Below are 20,093 nucleotides of genomic sequence, written 5' to 3' on the forward strand. Positions count from 1 at the left end.
AACAAATAGAAAAACACACGTCTGGTCACTGTCACAACAATTTTTATTGGATGATGGATTTAAAAAAACGTATACGAAAAATAGAGATTCATTTGTAGCTTTAAAGCTTCCGGTGGTTCGATTCCGAGCAGCTGTTTGGCCCTTTTCAAACCAGGAGGACATCATCATCACCATCATTATCTTTATTCTTCTGTGGAGCAGCTGCAGGACGTTCTGTCTGAGTGTCAGTTGATTAGAGTTAGAACCGACACAAGATGTAAACACACAGTTTTCTCTGAGCTAACATGGAAAAATGTTGAGTTTATCAAGGAATCCGCAGAGGAACAATTATTGTAAAGTTTAAAATGATTCATATCAATGGCTGCTAATAGAAAAGGATATTTACGAAATTGACTAGGTTGAAATTCCACTTACGAGGTCCAATGATTGTTTTTGTGATTTTAAACATCACGAATTTGATAAAACCAAACATCTTCCACAGGAGCCACTGACCTCAACACTGACCTCAACACTGACCTCAACACTGACCTCAACACTGACCTCAACACTGACCTCAACACTGACCTCAGACACTGACCTCAACACTGACCTCAACACTGACCTCAGACACTGACCTCAACACTGACCTCAACACTGACCTCAACACTGACCTCGGGCGTCTGACACGTTGGTTTGTGGACTGAAGTAAAGAAACTCAGCTGGAGGAGTCTTTGGAAATGGCCTCCACGAAGTTGGGGGCCGACATGAGGATTGCGATGGTGCAGATGATGGTGAAGACTGAGAACGCCACCAGACAAAAGCAGTTGATCACCGCAGCAGCAAACCTCCACTCGCTGCAGACCGTCTCCTCCTCGTCCCGCCCCCGGAAACGCCCGGCGATGTACCTGACCTCCTCCAGGATCTGGTTAAGCTCCGCCTCCAGCATTGAGCTCCCTCCCGCTCCGACTCTTCTTCCGCCCCCCTGCTCTCAGCACATCCTCCTCGCCAGCCATGCCGCCTCCCACCAGCTGCGGACACAGGAGCTCTGGTTCGGGGGGCGTGGCTTAGTGCAAACCCTCCACGCCCTGGAATCCATTGGTTACCTGTGGGTGGCGTCGCAGTGACCCCCGGCTGACGCTGAGCTGAGGCACCAGGAGAGAAGATATGTGAGAAGCTTCAACTTCAAGGTGACGGAGGGATGAAGGACGAGAAGACAGATGAGACACTGACGGAGGTTCTCACCGATCAGAGGAACAGAGTCTGACGTCATGATCTCAGCCACGAGCAGCATGAAGAGCGTCAGAGAGCAACACGGTGACACCTGCACAGACGTGAACCAGTTAAACCAGCGACTGGAGCTGGGATCCACCTGCGTGACCTTTGTGTGACCAACATTAGGACCTTGTGTGAGGGGGTGAGGAGGTCAGAGGTCAGAGGTTATTTACACAGAAAGGAACCAGATCAATAAAAACACCAGAACCAAGAAAAAGCTCATGAACTGAGACGCACACACAAAGACACACAACCTGAGGATCTTTAAACACGTCACATTGTTGATGTGGTGATTTCAGTTTGGCTCCAGGATCCTGTTCAGTGATTTCCTCTGAGCGTGAACGGGTTAATTAACGACTTCTGTTAATCGTGTAGAACGAGACAAATTCAAACCAGTCGGGAGCAGAGGGACACACCAGTAGATCACATGGAATCTTCTCTGTGCAGCTCAGATGGTTTGTAACAGGACAACTGTTCACATTAGTCCTAAATATCATAAATCATATTGTTAAGCTGGTTTTCTGAAAACTTAATATATATTAATCACCAATAAAAAGCTCAAACTGTTATTCTGGGTCTTTGCTAAGAGTCTGGTAACATCACACATTATTCAAGGAGACGTCTCACTCATGAGTCTTGTGAGACTTTGGTTGTTTCATGGAGACAAAGGTGGAAACGTGAGCGAGAGAGAACAAGCTAAATAAAGTAGAACCCAGTGAGGTTCCTCTGGTGAGAGTCAGTGGAGACGGCTTCATGCTGCTGACTCAGCTCCTCTCCTCTCTCAGGTACTTGTTCTACTGGAAAGTAGAATTTGTACTTACTCAATCTGGAATATTATGAAACTTTGTCTTCAAACGACTCTGAAAACAATTTGTTCTTCCAGAGAAACAAGAGAACTACTTCCTGCTGTGTGACGTTCTTCCAGAAGACCGACTCCTCCGAGAGAGGCTCCAACAGAAACGACTGGTGAGTCCAACCAATCAGATTCTGTGGATAAACACACACTCCCTGTCCTCGGGGTTTGGTTTAGGAGGAGGACTTCTTCTTCTTCTTCTGTGGTGTTTCCTCAGTGTGGTTTCTCTTGGCAGGAGGAGGTGCTGGAGCAGCAGCAGCAGGAGAGAGACGACGGCAGCTTCCAGCGTCTCTGCATGTTCTGCAGCGACGAGTTCACTGGAAACAGGTTCTTCACATGAAGCTTTAAATAAAAACACCTCCTGATGGAACATGAACCAGAAATACAAATGAAACATGAAATATATTGGTTATATTTCAGGATTTACTCTGAAAATCAGGGGAAAGAAATCCAGAATCTACTTTTTCCATCAGAGCAGAACCGATGTTACATGAATATATTAAAATAATCAAGTAATAGATATTTTAAATAAATAAACTGTCAGTTATATTTATTGATCATCTCCAGGTCATCTCTGCTGAACCACATGGCCCGAGAACATTCCTTCAGCATCGGACTCCCGGACAACATCGTGTTCTGCAACGAGTTCCTGGACACGCTGCAGAACAAACTGGACAAGTAGGAATCAGACACGTTCCAATGGGTTTGATTATTGATTCATCATCTGTTCAATATCAGAAACTGATCACATCATGAATGACAGCTGATGCTCTGCAGATGTCAGGTCATTGTGTTAAGTTTAGAACAGATTTAATCAAGTGTTGTCTTCTTGTGTGTTAATGTTGTGTTGTGCTTCCTCTGCTCAGTCTGCAGTGTTTGTACTGTGAGAAGACGTTCAGAGATAAAACCACATTGAAAGATCACATGAGGAAGAAAGCTCATCGTCGCATCAACGCCAGCAACAGCGAGTACGACCGCTTCTACATAATCAACTACCTGGTGAATCAGTCTGAGGCTCAGAGTCCTCTTCCTCTGTTAAACTCACACTGTGGCACCTTGTCGTCTCTTTGTGTTGCTTCAATCAGACACATCTTCAATCAACACAAAGCTACAGACACATTCTCACTTGATCAGTGTCAGTTGTTATCTGTTGATCACAGCACCAGATACATTCTGATTGTTCCCTCTGGTGTCAGGAGCTGGGGAAGACGTGGGAGGAGGTGCAGAGCGAGGACGACCGCGAACCGGTCGACAACGATGATGACGAGTGAGTATCTTCATCAGGAGGCAGAGTTAGAACACGTAGAAAAGAAAGACGAGCAGATTCCGAGGAGGAGTGCGACACACTTCAGTCTGTGTCTGTGTCGTCCTCAGTGATTGGTCGGACTGGCAGGCTCACCCCCCGTCGGCTGTGTGTCTGTTCTGTGATGATCAGTCGGAGACGATGGAGCAGATCTACACACACATGAAGGTAAATCAGGAGGAGCTGAACCTGAACCACCTGCAGAACCAGAACCGCTCTGCTCCGAGTCCACTGACGGGTCCAGGACTTAAATATGTGTGAATATTATGAAGCAGGTTTGAATTCTGTTCACGACTTGATGTGTCGCACCTCAAAGGAAACTGAGACCTTGGTTTGTTTTGTTATCAGAATCTCAAATCCTCACCTCGGTCTTCATTTGATTTCCTGTTGTGTGATGAGCTTTACAACAACTGAAGCTTTGTGGGGTTTTGTTATTGTGTTGTTTGTTTCAGGACTCACACGACTTCGATCTTCACAAGCTGAGGACAGAACTCAGTGAGTGAAACATCAGCAACCTCCAGAACCTGCATCATCTGTGACATGAGATCTTTGTCTTCAGGCAGTTCAACAGATTACACAACTGTTTGTTCTTCTACACAAGAGAAGCAACAACAGTGTGTAGTCAGAAGAGAAGCAGGACACGAAACTCTTCAGTCCCTAAATCACAATGTGAAACCAAAACCAACCAGATCCACAGAAACTGAAGAGAAACACGTGAAGCTTCAGACTCGGATCAGAACTCGAGTCTTGATTCACAGATTCACAGACGATGCAGATTGAAATGCAGACGTTTGAATATTGATGAGACGCTCTGTGTTCACCTCTCGCTGTCTGCTCCTCTCAGACCTCAGGTTCTACCAGCAGGTCAAACTGGTGAACTTCATCCGGAGGCAGATCCACCAGAGCCGCTGCTACGGCTGCGAGGGGAAGTTCCTCTCCAGAGCCGACGTGCTGCGCCACATCGCGGCTGCAGGTCACGTGATGAAGCTGCCAGACGTGTCCACCTGGGACCAGCCGCAGTGCGTCCAACACCAGTTCATGTCTTCATGGTTCAGTTGTTTCCCAGTGGGGGGGGGGGGGGGGGGGGGGGTCACTGCTCCTTCATCCTCATGAACTCAGGAGTGAACGTCTCTGTGGTCCTTCTCTCCTCAGGTATTACTTCCCCACGTATGAGAACGACGCCCTCTTGTGTTCGTTATCTGACAGTGACGAGGCTGAAAGTGAGGAGACGAGTCACGGCGAGGACGTCCCGGTGATCGCAGAGGACGTGTCCAACCTCAGAGCCCTGAGACAGACCAGCGTCCTCAACCAGCTGCTGAAGAAGAGAAGCTAGGACGAGGGACAGACAGCGGAGTGAAGACGTCTTCCTCTTTTCTTCTGGACTCTTCTTCACTCGCACTTTGTGAAAAGACAAACTGACCCGACGCAGCCGGAACGTGAACTTCAACACTTTACTTCACACAAATGTTCATTCAGTCAATAAAGAGGATGATCGTCATCAGAAGAACTTTATTACTTTCAGTACAAATAATACTGAGACCAGTGGAACCAGTAAGTTTGTCTGTTTACAAACGAGAATTCAGAACCAAACTAAAAGAGATGAATATGATTCTGTGTAATAAACCGTGAGGTTGAAACCTGGTCCAGGGTCAGTTTGTCTTCTACTGGTTCTTCACTGGTGCAATGTTCCCGAGAGCAACCTGTCACACACACACACACACACACACACACACACACACACACACACACACACACACACACACACACACACACACTGTGGAGATGCTGAGGGATATTAGCACTTCATGAAATATGAACTGGTAACAACCTGCACTTGTCCCACGTCTTAAACATCAGTTAAATATAAAACCTTCTGATATCACCATCGTTTCGTCTGTGGTAGAATATGTGTCTGTGGTAGAATATGTGTCTGTGGTAGAATATGTGTCTGTGGTGTCAAGTTATGGTTATAATGAGGTTCGTACAGCGACTTTTCGAAGTCAGTCTTTATTAAACCTTATTAACAGCAGAACACCCGTGTGCATGTTACCGGTCTGTCCATCAGCCTCCCCCAGGTCTCCCTTCACATCCTGTTACTACAAAATAAAAGCATCCCTTACACTATTATTCCATCATACCACATCTCCCTTTCTTTGAGAACAAAGGGTGGACTACCTTTGTCTCTGAAGGTCTTAAGGGGTTTATTGTGCCCTTTTGCTGGAAGACCTGTCCCTGATCTGTCCCTGTATCAAGCATGTAAAATAGAAATAAGTAACTTACACTTTACCATACTATGAACTGTTACTTTAGCAGGCTGTGTTCTTCAAAACGTAAACTCTCAGGTTTCAGGTAAATGTAAGCAGGTAAATGTAAAAGCAGAACAATTTCACAATCACATTTCAGTCTTTTTTTTCCCCTTTTTTTTTGTTTTTTTTTGTTTTTGTTTTGAAAACAAATCAATACATCACCAATCAAGTCTCTGTGGCTCTCTAACCTCTCTCCCACACCTGGTCCGCACAGTCTCTGTGGCGGGGCCCTCTCTGCTGGGAGATGTTGTCACTGGTGGAGCTGGCTCTGGTGTGAGTGAATCTTCTCCCCCCGGTGACTCATCAGCGTCGACTACCCCACTGTTGGTCTGCAGTGGCACCAAGTGATGCCGGTTCCTCCTCAATGTGCCCTGAGGCACCTGGACGATATAAGAGCGAGGGGTGTTGTGTGTAGATAGCACTGTGCCCTGGACTCGTGCATCGGTGATCCACACATCTTCCCCAGGAACGAGTGGCTCCAGGTTTCTCGCTCTGTGTCTCTTGTCGAAGGATCTTGCGTCGTTCCTCCTTTCTCCCTTTCTTTGGTCTCCAGTGCGTTGTAGTCAGGCAAAACTGGATTCAGCAGGGTCGGAAGGGCAGGAACTGTAGTGCGGAGGCGGCGCCCCATCAACAGCTCAGCTGGGCTATAGCCATTTTGTAGAGGGGTTGCTCTGTAGGCCAGCAAGGCAAGATATGGATCTGATGCCTTTGTTAGCAGGTTTTTCACGGTTTGCACCGCACGTTCCGCCTCCCCATTGCTCTGAGGAAACTTGGGGCTGCTCGTGATGTGCACAAAGCCATAGTCTGCTGCAAAGGCTTTAAAGTGGCTACCAGAAAACTGGGGCCCATTGTCACTTTTAAGAAATTCACAAATTCCATGACGAGAAAACATGGACTTCAGGTGCACTACCACATCTGTGGACCTTGTGGGTGCCAACAGCGCAATTTCCACATACCTTGAGAAATAATCTACTACTAGTAGATAGGACTTGCCTTTCAGCGTGAACAGCTCAGCTCCCAAGGTTTGCCAGGGTCTGTCTGGCATCTCCGTTGGCAACAGTGGCTCTTTGACGTTACGTCTCTCTTGAATGCAGGTTCTACATTTCAGCACCATGTCATTCAGCTGGCTGCTGAGTCCTGGCCACCATACTGTCTGTTTGGACCGGCACCTGCACTTTGTAACCCCCAGGTGTCCCTCATGTAGTCTCTGCAGCACATCACCTTGTAAGGCAGATGGAATGACGAGCCTCGTGCCCCGCAGCAGAAGTCCATCGTGCACAGTCAGCACTACTTTATCAGCCCAGTAATGTCTCAGCTCTCCCTGTAGTTGGCTTTTGTCTGGCCAGCCGTCTGTGCAGTACTGTATCAGAGCAGAGCATGTGCTGTCTACCTTCAGGTGCTCACGTAGGCTACTTAGATAATCTCCACTGACAGGAATGTTGCTGATGACAGAGTCTACATAGATGTTGGTGTCCTCTAGTAGGCTTGCATCTGTGTGTGCTCTTGCGGCTCTCATAGGAGCACGAGATAAGGTGTCGGCTGTCCACAGGCTTTTGCCAGGGACATGATTGACTGTATAGTTGTACCTCTTGAGTCGCATCCTAAATCTTTGAATTCTTGGTGGGAGGTCATCCAAAGCTTTCCCTCCCAGCAGACTCAGCAACGGCTTATGGTCAGTTTCCAGCTCGAATGGTCTGCCCAGAATGAAACAGCTGAACCTTTCACAAGCCCATGTTGCAGCCAATGCCTCCTTCTCTACTTGAGCATAGCGCTGCTCTGTTGGTGACATTGACCTGGACACATATGCCACAGGAGACCACATGGCATCGCTCTTCTGCAGCAGGACTGCCCCCAGGCCAAAGGAAGAGGCATCAGCAGAGATTTTTAGTGCACTGTTTGGGTTGTATAGTGCGAGCACCGGTGTGGATGACAGCTCTGTTTTTAACTGATAAAAGGCGGCCTGCTGCTCTGTCCCCCAGTACCAATGGTTCTTCTTGGACAGCAGGTCTCGTAGCACTTTGTCTTTTTCAGCCAAGTTAGGCAAGAAGCGGCCCAGCTGATTGACCATACCCAGGAAACTCCTGAGTTCGCTGACGTTTTTGGGTGCATCCATCTCTTGGACTGCTCTCGTCTTCTCAGGATCTGGTTTCACTCCATCTGCTGAAATGACCCAGGAATCTGACTGTGTGGCGTGAGAGCTCACATTTGTCCATGTTGAGCGTAATGCCGGCCTTTTGTGCCTTCTTTAGCACCGCATGCAGCCGCATATCGTCATAGACGGATTACCGCATGGGCAAAGTGGGCGTGTGCCCAGGGCCCCAGAGCCAATGGGGGCCCTTGGCCTTCAGAGTTTTTTTTTTTTTTTTTTTTTTTTTTTTAGTAAAAAAAATAAAATAAAAGAATAAAAAAATATATATTGGAATGGATATGGTTTTGAAAATGTAGTATGATAATAAAATAATTTGAATTTTTGAGAAATTATAAGATTAAATGTGTGATGACACAATGACGTACGCACGCTGGAGGTCAAACGTACAATGCGTTTTCAAAATGGAGAATCGAGCGCTGAGTGGAGCAGCTAAAAGAAAGCAAAGGAAAGAAAAAGAAGCCAAAGATGTCTCTTTGTTGCAGCAAATTCCGTCCATCTCCTCATTTTTCACCAGAAAAGTGAGGCAAGGTGATGGTACTGACAGCAGCGGTGTCAGTACCACAACTGCAGTGGACAATGCTAGCACTAGCATTACTACGGCGGGCAGCAGCCTGGCGGTGGCGGCCGAGACAGGTCAGACCGAGCTAAGTCCTGTCACATCGCCAGTGGATGAGATATTGGCGGCCGGGAACGAACCTGAGAGTGCGGTACAGCAGAGGGATGATGATGAAGACTCCTGGTGTGAAACTGTTACTGATCCTGCGCTGTGGGGAAATATATTCAGTGGCAAAGTAAAGAGTGTTCTTATTGAAAGAGGGCCCTCTTCATTTCACAACAGACGAAGGAAATATCCTGCATCGACGAGAGACTGTGGACTAGGTGGTCGGGTTCGTTCATTAACTAATGACATGATGTGCAGTCGCCTGCCAAATGGTCAACTAGCACCACGTGAATGGTTGGTGTATTCACCATCAACTGGACATGTCTTTTGCTTTGCCTGCAAATTTTTTGGGGCAACAAAAAATGCATTTGTGGACGGTTTTTGCGACTGGAAACATCCACATCGCATTTCAGAACATGAGAGGAGCCCAGTCCATATGTCCAACATGCTGACACTGATGCAGAGGATGAGTGGATCTGGCGCAATCGACTCAGCGCTGATAAAGCAAACTTCGGATGCGAGGGAATATTGGAAGGATGTTCTCCGACGTGTGGTGGCAGTGATCAAGTTTTTGGCAGTGATCAAGAAAGAGAACTGGCATTCAGAGGGAATGACGAGCTCATTGGATCGCCAAATAACGGCAACTATTTGGGAATATTAGAGTTAATATCCCAATTTGACCCATTTCTGGCAGAGCATATAAAAACATATGGCCAGAAGGGCAGAGGGAGCGTCTCATATTTGTCGTCAACCATATGTGAAGAGTTTATTGACATGATGGGAGAAAAAACCAGGCAAGTAATTGCAGAAGAGCTCCGTGATGCAAAGTATTTCTCTGTCATTGTAGATTCCACTCCCGACCTCTCTCATGTTGATCAGTTAACATTTATCTTCAGATTTGTTAGCAAGCAAGGTAACATAGTGGAGCGTTTCCTGGCATTTGAGCCAATTCAGAGCCATACAGGCCAAAGTCTAGCAGATTGTGTGACTGCCATGGTGGAGAATCTTGGGCTGGATTTATCTAACTGTAGAGGCCAATCATTCGATAATGCCAGCAACATGTCGGGCCGGTACAATGGACTGCAGGCACATTTGAAGCAAAAAACCCCATTAATCCACTATGTGCCTTGTGCTGCGCATTCTCTAAATTTAGTGGGTTTGAACAGCATAGAGGGAAGCAGTCTAGAAGTGGGACAGTATTTTGATTTATTACAATCCTTGTACACATTTTGCGCAGGATCCACTCACAGGTGGGAGCGAGTTTTTCGGAACTCTGATATTCACATAGACTTAACATTAAAATCACTGTCAAACACTCGGTGGAGCTGCCGAGCTGACTCGACTAAAGCTCTTTGGCAAAACTATGTTAAAATAAGGGAGGCATTGGAGAGCATAGCTGAAGATGAAACTGAGAAAAGAGACACCCGAAGTGAGGCCAGGACACTTGCTGTAAAATTAAATAAACTGGAAACTGCGTTCATGGCTAATTTCTGGAATACAATTCTGGCTCGTTTCCAACTGACAAGTTTACAGCTCCAAAAAGCCGACATAGACCTCATGACAGCTGTGCGCCTTCTTAAATCTCTGCATGATTTTGTATTAGCACAGAGAGGTCTTTTCACAGACTTTGAAAGGGAAGCCTTAGCTGTGCCAGGCGTGTGCCAGACGTACAAATATGACCTCCAGCGCACCAGAAAGCGCAAACGGTTTGAGGATGACAGCGCAGAAAAAGATGCGGTATTTGATGGGAAAAGCAAATTCCAAATAGAAACATTCAATGTGGCTATCGATAAGTTAGTCAGCTGTCTCAGTCACAGAATTGATGCATACAAGCACCTGTGTGATCTGTTTGGTGTTCTTTTCATGCTGGAAAACACACCTGACTGTGAGTTAATAAACAAAGCGAACTCACTTGCCTCTGCCTATCCCGCTGACCTGGACAGCAATCTTGGAAATGAACTGATTCACTTCAGAGCTTTCATCAGATCAGACGGACAGAATGTGCCTCCACCGAAATGTCTGAAAACAATACTTGATTGTGGATTACAGTCAACATTTCCTAATGTGTACATTGCCATAAGACTGTATCTGACGCTTGCTGTGACAAACTGCGAGGGAGAACGGTCATTCTCTCAAATGGCCAGAATAAAAAATGAACTAAGGACAAAAATGACCCAGAGACGCCTGAACAGTTTATCACTCATGGCTATAGAGTCCGAACTCGTTCGAGACATGAACTTTGATGATCTGATAAAGGACTTCTCATCAAAGAAAGCCCGGAAAAAGCCTACGTTTTAGGTGAGTCTCACTGTGGTTTTGTGTGGTCCTAGCTGTGGCTCTTTACTGATGTTGATTCATGTTGCCTTTATTACTTTAACGATTTGTGTCATATGGTTGCCTATATTTTAATTAAGGTGTGTTTTACTCTATAATACTGCGAGGACTGGCTGTGCGCTTGCTGTCTCTCCCATAATATGTTTATTGTGCTGTACGTGGCACGTGCCAAATAAAACAGACCTAAAATTAGTTATTTTTGTGTGGTTGTGTGTTGCCCGGTGTTATGTGCGTAATGGGAAGCCGCCGTTCCGCGCGCACTGTTTGCGTGTGTAGACAGGGGCCCGTGGCGAGTTTGTGTCCAGGGCCCATGGTCATGATAATCCGTCTATGCATATCGTGCTCGTCCTGTGTCTGTCCCCAGACCAGGATGTCATCCATGTGACACAGTACCCCCTGCAGGCCACCGGTCACTTCTGTTATCATAATCCTTTGAAAGTGCTCTGGGGCTGAAGCTATGCCGAAGGGTAGCCGGTTAAAATAGTAGCGCCCAAAAGGCATGATGAAGGTGGTGTATTTGGCAGACTCTGTTGTCAATGGTACTTGCCAAAAGCCCATGTTAGCATCTAATTTGCTAAAAACTGTTGCCCCAGCTAGCATGCCCAGAGTGTGCTCGACAGAAGGCAGGATAAACTTTTCTCTGCATACTGATTCATTCATCCTTGTGAAATCCACACAAATGCGGACATTGCCTGCTTTTTTAGGCACCACCACCATCCCGGCGCACCAATCAGTCGGCTCCTCAATCTTGGTGATTACGCCCATCTTCTCCATACGGTCTATCTCCTCCCTCACTTTTCTCATAAGCGGCAGAGGAACTCTGCGTGGTGTGTGGAGAGAGAAGGGCACAGCCTCTGGCTTTAATTTAATTGCATATGGCCTCCGAACAAGACCCAAGCCGCTACACAGTTTCGGATACAGATGTTTCACTGAGTCCATGGTGATGCTGTCAACCCTGCACACAAGCTGGAGCTGTTCTATGGCAGGCCTTCCCAACAGTGCAGTGTGCAGGTCTTTTACCACATAAATGTCCTCTGTGGCTGTCTTTTTGCCTCTGCGTAGTGTTTCTCTGGCAACACCTAGGACAGAGAGCACATTGCCACCTGGCCCAACCAATGGGCGTGTCGGCACTGCCAGACGCCTCACATCATGCCCCCCTGTAAGGTCATGGTACACCTTGGCTGGCAGGGCGGTGACATCAGCACCAGTATCTATTTTAAAGCACACGTTTTTTTGTCGTACTTGTAACTGCACTGTCCACGGGTCTTTTCCAGTATCCACGGCTCCCAGGAAAAAGCTCTCTTCTTCCTCTGTAGTGACAGCATTCAGAGATGTTGCACTGCTTCTGCACACTTTGCCATAATGTCCCTTTTTGCCACAATTGTGACACACAGCATCTGTAGCAGGGCATTCTGATTGTCTATGTAAGGGCATTTTTCCGCATCTATAACATGCTTTTGGTCCTGGCTGTGGCCATGCATTAGCTTTATAGCTGCTTGGTGTTTGTGCTTGTGGCTGAGGCTTTAAGGGAAATTCGGGCTTTCTGTAGCTTTTAGCATGCACTGCGTCAACATTTGAACACTGGCTAGCACCGCCATTTTCTCCTCTTAAGTCAGACTGCTGCCTTCTAACTTCTTCATACTGTCTTGTCTTTGTTATAGCAGTTTCAAGTGTTAGGTCTCTGTCTAGCTGTAGCTTTTCTGACAATGAGACGTTTCTCAGCCCGACCACTAACCTGTCGCGGATCAGCTCTTTCTGTAACAGTCCATAGTTGCAGTGTTCAGCTAATCCGTATAGTGCAGTGATGAAGGAATCCACTGTTTCTCCCGGCAGTTGCACACACAGATTGAACTTGGCTCTTTCGTATATGACATTCTTTTTAGGCACAAAAAATGTATCAAAGCCTGCCTTGACATCCGTGTACTTATTCCTCTCATCTGCAGTTAGCGTTAGCCCCCTTAGCACCTCTTCAGCTTCATCGCCCATGCAATACACTAACGTGTTTACCTGGTTTTCCTCCGACGTCGCGTTTAAATTGCTTGCAAGCCGAAAGCGGTCGAATCTCCTAATCCAACGCTCCCATTCTTGAGGCTTGGTAAAGTCGAATGGCTCTGGAGGTTGTATTGTGAATGTAGCAGTTGGTGTAGGTTGCGCCATATCTGCCGGGTTGTCTCCTATTCCTCCGCCAAAACGATACTTTCTCCTCACCTTCTTTTTTTTTTTGCTTACAAGTCGCCCAGTTCTGACACCATGTCAAGTTATGGTTATAATGAGGTTCGTACAGCGACGTATTCGAAGTCGGTCTTTATTAAACCTTATTAACAGCAGAACACCCGTGTGCATGTTACCGGTCTGTCCATCAGCCTCCCCCAGGTCTCCCTTCACATCCTGTTACTACAAAATAAAAGCATCCCTTACACTATTATTCCATCATACCACATGTGGTAGAATGTGTCTGTGGTAGAACTTGTCTGTGGTAGAATGTGTCTGTGGTAGAATGTGTGTCTGTGGTAGAATGTGTGTCTGTGGTAGAATGTGTGTCTGTGGTAGAATTTGTGTCTCTGGTAGAATGTGTGTCTGTGGTAGAACTTGTCTGTGGTAGAATGTGTGTCTGTGGTAGAACTTGTCTGTGGTAGAACTTGTCTGTGGTAGAACTTGTCTGTGGTAGAACGTGTCTGTGGTAGAACGTGTCTGTGGTAGAATATGTGTCTGTGGTAGAATATGTGTCTGTGGTAGAATGTGTCTGTGGTAGAATGTGTCTGTGGTAGAACTTGTCTGTGGTAGAATGTGTCTGTGGTAGAACTTGTCTGTGGTAGAACTTGTCTGTGGCAGAATGTGTCTGTGGTAGAACTTGTCTGTGGTAGGATGTGTCTGTGGTAGAATGTGTGTCTGTGGTAGTCTGTGTCTGTACCTTGGCGTCCCCTCTGAGGCCGGGCTGCAGGAGGTGGGGGAGCTTGGAGTTCCTGAACGGGACGTGGAGGACGTTGCTCTTCAGAGCTCTGAACACCTGAGGGACAAATAACAAGATGTTCATGCTCCTCAGGGACGACAGAGGACATCAGACATGTGACCTGGAGGAGGTGAGGAGGACTCTACTTCTTCACACTAAGTATTGATTTGATTTCCAGTATCAGACCAGTGAGGTCCCAGTTTGTGGCTCTACCTGTCCCAGTGCCGTCAGAGACTTATTGATGGCGGCTGCCTCCACCAGCCTCTGACCCTCAGGGTCAGTGTGCCGTCAGACCCGAGACCTGGTCTGAACCTTCCACCTCCAGCGCCACCACCAGGTGAGAGTGAGAACTGAAGAGGAGGAAGAGTGACAACTGATCAAACTTGTGATACAGATTCCATGTTGGTGCAAAGTGGATCTGCAGAACCTCTGAGTGTTCATCTTGGTGGAGGAGATCTTCCTGTTCTTCTCTCCCGTCTCCATGAAGCTGAGGATGTCCTCCTCGGTCCGGACCCGGATCTGCGTGAGTCCCGGGACCGACTCCGACTTCCCTCGGACTCGAATGTCCAGAGCGGTGCCGGCGCTTTGGGTCAAAAGGTTGTTCAAGGTGTCGTTGTAAATCTCCAGCATGTCCCCCCCCCAAAACATCCGGTGCTTTATTGTCTGTTTGACTCTAAATGATCATAATTCACTAAATGATCATCAGCTGTTTGAAGAAGACTTGAAACTAGAGACTGAGACAGAAACTCCTGAATGTTAACTGACGTTATAAAGTGAGAAGTCACTTTCTATAGAAACTACCAGTGGAGTCGCCCCCTGCTGACCAGTACACAGAAGACAGGCTTCAGACACTTCTGGCTGGCTTCACTTTCTGGAGTCTATCGATTCTACGATATTAATTTCTTCATGAAAAGAGACTTTTTCAGGTTGATTAATTTATAACCTTCAGAGTGTAGGAGACCTTTTCTTTTTCTGCACTAATGGGAAGCAGCTCTTGTATGGACCTGAGAGAGAGACGCACACACACACACACACACACACATACACACACAAACACACACACACACACACACATCTCTGTGTAAACTGACTCCTCATGTCGTTTTAATGAACCTCTGTCAGGTCACATGTGTCACAATGAGACAATTAGTCTCATTTGGATCCACAGTGAAGTATGTAAAGATGTTTCTTCTGTAAAACAGCAGAAAGCCATGTGGTCGCCCTCAATCCAATCAGTGAGCTCCATTAACTGCACCAGATCAAATCCAATCTGTTCCCAAACCAGCCAGAACCGGACTGAAGACAAGAGTTTAATGATCCGTGAGGAGAAAACAGAGCAAAGAACTTCAGGTAGAAACAATGAACAGATAAACACATGGAGTTCTTCTATATATATTTTCAATATATTCAATGAAAGGGACATTTTATTTTAATATTCCATTTAAAGTCACGCAGCACAAAGTGAAGACAAATCCTCCACGTTGAGTCAGAGAGGAGAACAACAGGAGGATTTAGATTTGTTCCACGTTGAAGAAAACGTTCATATAATGAGAATAAACCCCGGGAGGAGAAGTGGTTCTGTCTGGAGCTCTTCTCCTTCTGGACCGAAGATCTTTCACCATCTCATCTCAAACTGCTTCTACTAAACATAAATATCATCTTCATCTGAACTTCAGAGACTTTTCCCACAAATCCTCTCGAACCTGAAACCCGAGCAGAGGTTGAGGAATGTGCATCAACTGGATGTGATGGTGAATGAATGAAATCCACTGATAAATAATCCATAATAAATGTATTGATCTGCTGTCAGGCTGTTTATATTGAGACATATTGATCAGATGTAGAATTTCATTATGAGCACAAACTTTTCCTTATAAGTGGGTTAGGGTTTGTATGAAACGTCCTCGGGTCAGTTTTCTATTAAATATGGTAAAATGTTTATTAAACAGTTTCCTCAGAGACTTAAAGATGCTCTGCTCTTCATCGACTCTTCTTCATTCTGTAAATGTCTCATTCACTTTTCTTCTGCTGGTTTCCATTATGTCAAACTGGTGATTTTGTTCTTGTACCTGCACCAAGGACGAGATGTTTCCACCAGTTTGTTTGAAGAGGAAAGAAAAGCTGAGTCATGATTCCAGTGAAGTCGGTGGAAGGATGTTTATTGAGCATTAAAGCAGAGACAAGTAGAAACAGAACTTTTCTCTCTGAGATGTTTTTCTTCTTGTTACATCTGGTTTGTCACAGAGGAAATGATCCATGTGTTTGACTCATAGACTGAATATAAAGGCTTTGACTGGGATGTGCTGCTGTTATACTGCAGCGCCACCTGTGGGTCAAAAGTAGAAAAGCCACCACCGCTCTGCACCTGATGCAGAAATGAAAACGTCCCATTTTTAAGTCCAGAGTTTTGATCTTTTGTGTCAAAGACAAAACTCTGATTTTAAACTCAAAGTGATTTCAATGTGTTGAACTTTGTGTTGAACTAAATCAATTTGTGACGTGAATCCAGGAACTTTAAGATCATAAACAAACATATACACAGAATGTGGTTCTACACACATGGAGACACACTGAGGGACAAAGGTGGACAATAATAAAGACAAACTTAAACACACTGTATGTGAGTCTTTATAGAGGGTTTATATATTCTGTTTGTGTTGTGTCATTTCAATAAACACAATCTTCATGTGAATAAACACAATCGGGGCAGGAAGGTTGCTGGTTTGAATCTGGTTCAGATGGGGTCTTCCTGTGTGGAGTCTGCATGTTCTCCCCGTGTTTTCTCCAGGTGCTCAGGCTTCATCTCACAAACACATGCAGATTAGGGGTTGTGTAGATTGGAGACTACACACAAGCTGCTGCTGCTTCAGCCTCTGGATCCTCAGGACACAGCTCAGCCTCCGTCCACACACACTGTCCTCTTCACACTCACCTTCAGTAAGACCTCCCCTCCCACCTGTTGAGAGAAGAAGACATCAGTGTCACAGAGACTCACTTCATCAGCTGTGAGTCAGTGATGCAGCTCATCCAGTAGAAAGAGCAGCAGGGACTTCAGTCCTGTTCAGAGGTGGAGCAGCTTCCTCTCTGCTTCATGTTCACGTGTTGGAATGAACACGCTAAACGCTCAGTGTGTGTCCTCTGCATGTCAAAGTGCAGAGTGGACACCTGAGAGGTGGATTAACTGCTGTTACAGGTGAAGCCATGTTTCATGACACACACTGTCTCACTGTCTCTCAGGACACACACTGTCTCACTGACTCTGAGGACACACACTGTCTCACTGTCTCTGAGGACACACACATGGACCTGTCTCCAGGAAGCTGGGGTCATCTGGTGTTTTGGGGACAGGATGAGTCTGGAGACATTGAGATGTTCTGGGTGAGTTAGAGATCAACTGAACCAACCAGACGTTGATTTAAACTTCCCTTATCCGTCCCTTTAAGGAGAGTGAGCACCACACAACAGTGTAGAGTCACTGTGGTCAGTGGGCGGAGCTTCTATACTGGTTGATCTCCAACTTAACCTGGAGCAGGTTAGCTGTTCATCAGAAGTTACCATGGTGATTGACCTGGTTAAGAAGTGGACGAGCTTCGTAGAACTGAAAAAACTAAACCTGAAGTTAACCTGATAACCACAAATCCTGCTTGGTAGCACAGACCCTGGATCTGTGATACTGACTGTGTTTAGTAACATACTGATGAAAGCAGCGTGGACTGATTCCAACCATCTACTGACCTCAGAGTCTCCAGTCGACAGGTTGGACTCTGCTGTAGATCAAGCAGCTCCTTCACTCCTGAGTCCTGCAGGTCGTTTAGTCTCAGATCCAGTTCTCTCAGATGAGAGGGGTTTGACCTCAGAGCTGAAGCCAGAGAAGAACAGCTGATCTCTGTCAGTCTGCAGCCCTCCAACCTGGATAAAGAATAAAACTTAACTGTAAATTAAACTTCATGTGTGAAAATAACAGACACATATTCATGTGAGCACAGACTCATAACATGGAAGATAAATATGAAATCAGACATGTTGGACTAAAAACGAGTCCTGATTCAGTACAAATAGATTATTTGGACCCGGTCTCTGTCCTGCAGATCAGTTTAGGAAATCCAGAACTAAACTCAGTGTTTTAACAAGTAGCTGAATATTTAAAATGTCACAGATTAATTAATGAATGGATTCAAGTTATGTATGAAGAGGAATTATGTTAATTTATAATTAAATTAGAAAAATTGTGAATAAATGCTGTTTATAAATATGAGATCTACAAAAGTGAGTCAGTGAACTGACCTCAGAGTCTCCAGTCGACAGGTTGGACTCTGTAGAAAACCACACAGCTCCTTCACTCCTGAGTCCTGCAGGTAGTTGAAGCTCAGATCCAGTTCTCTCAGATGAGAGGGGTTTGACCTCAGAGCTGAAGCCAGAGAAGAACATCTGATCTCTGACAGTCTGCAGCTCCTCAACCTGGATAAAGAAATATGAATATTAGAATGTGTCCTCCTGTTGTTGTGGATCGTCATCATGTCAACACAGACTCTCAACATGCTGCTGACCTCAGTCCAGTCTGTGACCTGAAGATAAATATCAGATCAGACATGTTGGACCATTGTTTCATTCATCAGCTTCTTCTCTGTGTGTTGGTCACTGAGCAGGTTTGTGTAATTAAACACTGTTTAAAGTAGAGATGGCTCCTGATGTCACTTCCTGTTTGTTTCTATAATTATCAACTGTCCAACGTGTTTCAATAAGAATGTGTCTTATTTTGAAAACCTGAGGAGGACGAGTGCTCGGCCTCAGTGCACATGTTATTTACTGACACTTTCTTAGTGATCAGGAGCAGGTGAGTGCAGGTGAATGGAGTTGATGAGGTGGACGTGACTGACAGGCTGGGTGAGGGACAGATGACTGAGGGACAGTGAGCAGAGCAGAACTGAGACAATTTAAATAAATAATGACCCAATAAGAAAGAAAGTCTGAAAAGTGAAGAAGGATTTAAGGACCTCAGAGTCTCCAGTCGACAGTTTGGACTCTCCAGTCCAGAACACAGCAGCTTCACTCCTGAATCCTGCAGCACGTTCACACTCAGAACCAGTTCTCTCAGATGTGAGGGGTCTGACTTCAGAGCTGAGGCCACGACTTCACAGTGAGTCTCTGAGAGTTCACAACCACTGAGTCTGTAATTAAAGAAAATATCAAATCTGTGAGAATTAAATCAGAAAACACAACATTCATACAAAACGTGATCATATGACCCTCACCCTGATAAATCCCCTCTTTGTTAACAACTCCTCAAGAGAATCCTTTCAGATTTGGTTCCAGCGTTCATTCAGACTAACAGAGGAACTCATTAGATTCAGGTAGTCAGAGGTCAAAGGTCACAGTGACCTTTGACTCCACATCTGATCTAGTTGTTCTCACACACACACACACACACACACACACACACAAACACACACACACACACACACACACACACACACACACAGTGTATTTGAAGAACGACTCATCTCCACTGATTGAACATGTTATTGATCATGTCTGGACTCACTCAGCCTTCCTGCAGTTCCTCACAGCTGGGATCAGTCTCCGTCGACCCTGGTCTGATGTGTTGAACTTCTTCAGGTCCAACTCATCCAGAACCTCCTCTGACATCTGCAGCATGTAGGCCAGAGCTGAGCAGTGGATCTCAGAGAGTTTCTCCTTTGATCTGTTCTCTGACGTCAGGAACTGTTTCATCTGCTGATGAATTGAGTGGTCGTTCATCTCAGTCAGACAGTGGAAGATGTTGATGCTTCTGTCAGGAGAAATGTCATCACTCTTCATCTCCTTCAGGTTGTTGATGACTCTCTGGATGATCTCTGGATTGTTCTCTGTCCGACCCAGCAGGCCTCCTAAGACTCTCTGGATGATATTTGGATTGTTCTCTGTCTGACCCAGCAGGCCTCCTAAGACTCTCTGGTTGGACTCCAGACTGAGGCCGTGAAGGAAGCGAACAAACAGGTCCAGATGACCATTTGTACTGGTGAGGGATTTCTCCATGGTTCTCTTCAGGAGGTCTTCCAGGGAGAAGGTACTGTCTGTGTTCTTAAGTGTTCCCAAGAAGTTGTTGAGTTCTTTTCTGTTCCTCTTGGTGTAACAGTGGAACATGTAGACTGCAGCCAGAAACTCCTGAACGCTCAGATGAACAAAGCAGTAGACTGATTTCTGGAAGATCACACACTCTCTTCTGAAGATCTCAGTACAAACTCCTGAGTACACCGAGGCCTCTGTGACATTAAGACCACACCGCTCC

At 45.9% G+C, this 20,093-nt stretch overlaps 3 protein-coding genes and 2 long non-coding RNA genes across 7 annotated transcripts in view; 2 read left to right on the forward strand and 3 right to left on the reverse strand.

The window, feature by feature from the left end:
* Nucleotides 1–5,085, forward strand: part of LOC128444291 (zinc finger protein 277) — a 49,489-nt gene extending 44,404 nt beyond the window's left edge. For both annotated transcript variants that reach the window (XM_053426690.1, XM_053426689.1), the window contains exons 4-7: nucleotides 3,479–3,575; nucleotides 3,860–3,902; nucleotides 4,252–4,426; nucleotides 4,560–5,085. In XM_053426690.1, coding sequence (XP_053282665.1) covers nucleotides 3,479–3,575; nucleotides 3,860–3,902; nucleotides 4,252–4,426; nucleotides 4,560–4,740 — 496 coding nt within the window. In that variant the 3' untranslated portion in view covers nucleotides 4,741–5,085. The remainder of the gene's footprint in view (nucleotides 1–3,478; nucleotides 3,576–3,859; nucleotides 3,903–4,251; nucleotides 4,427–4,559) is intronic.
* Nucleotides 1–20,093, reverse strand: part of LOC128444271 (NACHT, LRR and PYD domains-containing protein 12-like) — a 330,858-nt gene that overhangs the window by 104,098 nt on the left and 206,667 nt on the right. Inside the window, exons 14-16 of the mRNA XM_053426645.1 lie at nucleotides 18,802–18,975; nucleotides 18,092–18,265; nucleotides 17,543–17,716 (exon numbers count right to left, since the gene is read on the reverse strand). Of these exons, the coding sequence (XP_053282620.1) occupies nucleotides 17,543–17,716; nucleotides 18,092–18,265; nucleotides 18,802–18,975 (522 nt within the window). The remainder of the gene's footprint in view (nucleotides 1–17,542; nucleotides 17,717–18,091; nucleotides 18,266–18,801; nucleotides 18,976–20,093) is intronic.
* On the reverse strand, nucleotides 26–4,448 carry LOC128444315 (uncharacterized). 2 transcript variants are annotated; one of them, XR_008339138.1, is made up of 4 exons: nucleotides 4,229–4,448; nucleotides 1,222–1,300; nucleotides 615–1,121; nucleotides 26–516 (listed from the first exon to the last, which is right to left on the reverse strand). It is a non-coding gene; the product is annotated as an uncharacterized LOC128444315 (long non-coding RNA). The 2 variants fall into 2 exon arrangements; XR_008339137.1 differs by having other exon boundaries at nucleotides 26–528; nucleotides 578–1,121.
* Nucleotides 2,400–3,344, forward strand: LOC128444317 (uncharacterized). Its single transcript, XR_008339140.1, has 3 exons — nucleotides 2,400–2,431; nucleotides 2,672–3,072; nucleotides 3,301–3,344. It is a non-coding gene; the product is annotated as an uncharacterized LOC128444317 (long non-coding RNA).
* Nucleotides 15,951–20,093, reverse strand: part of LOC128444274 (NLR family CARD domain-containing protein 3-like) — a 146,184-nt gene continuing 142,041 nt past the window's right edge. Inside the window, exon 13 of the mRNA XM_053426661.1 lies at nucleotides 15,951–16,763. Coding sequence (XP_053282636.1) covers nucleotides 16,742–16,763 — 22 coding nt within the window. The 3' untranslated portion in view covers nucleotides 15,951–16,741. The remainder of the gene's footprint in view (nucleotides 16,764–20,093) is intronic.

The sequence above is a fragment of the Pleuronectes platessa genome, chromosome 7, assembly GCF_947347685.1.
Source record: "Pleuronectes platessa chromosome 7, fPlePla1.1, whole genome shotgun sequence".
Taxonomy (NCBI): domain Eukaryota; kingdom Metazoa; phylum Chordata; class Actinopteri; order Pleuronectiformes; family Pleuronectidae; genus Pleuronectes; species Pleuronectes platessa.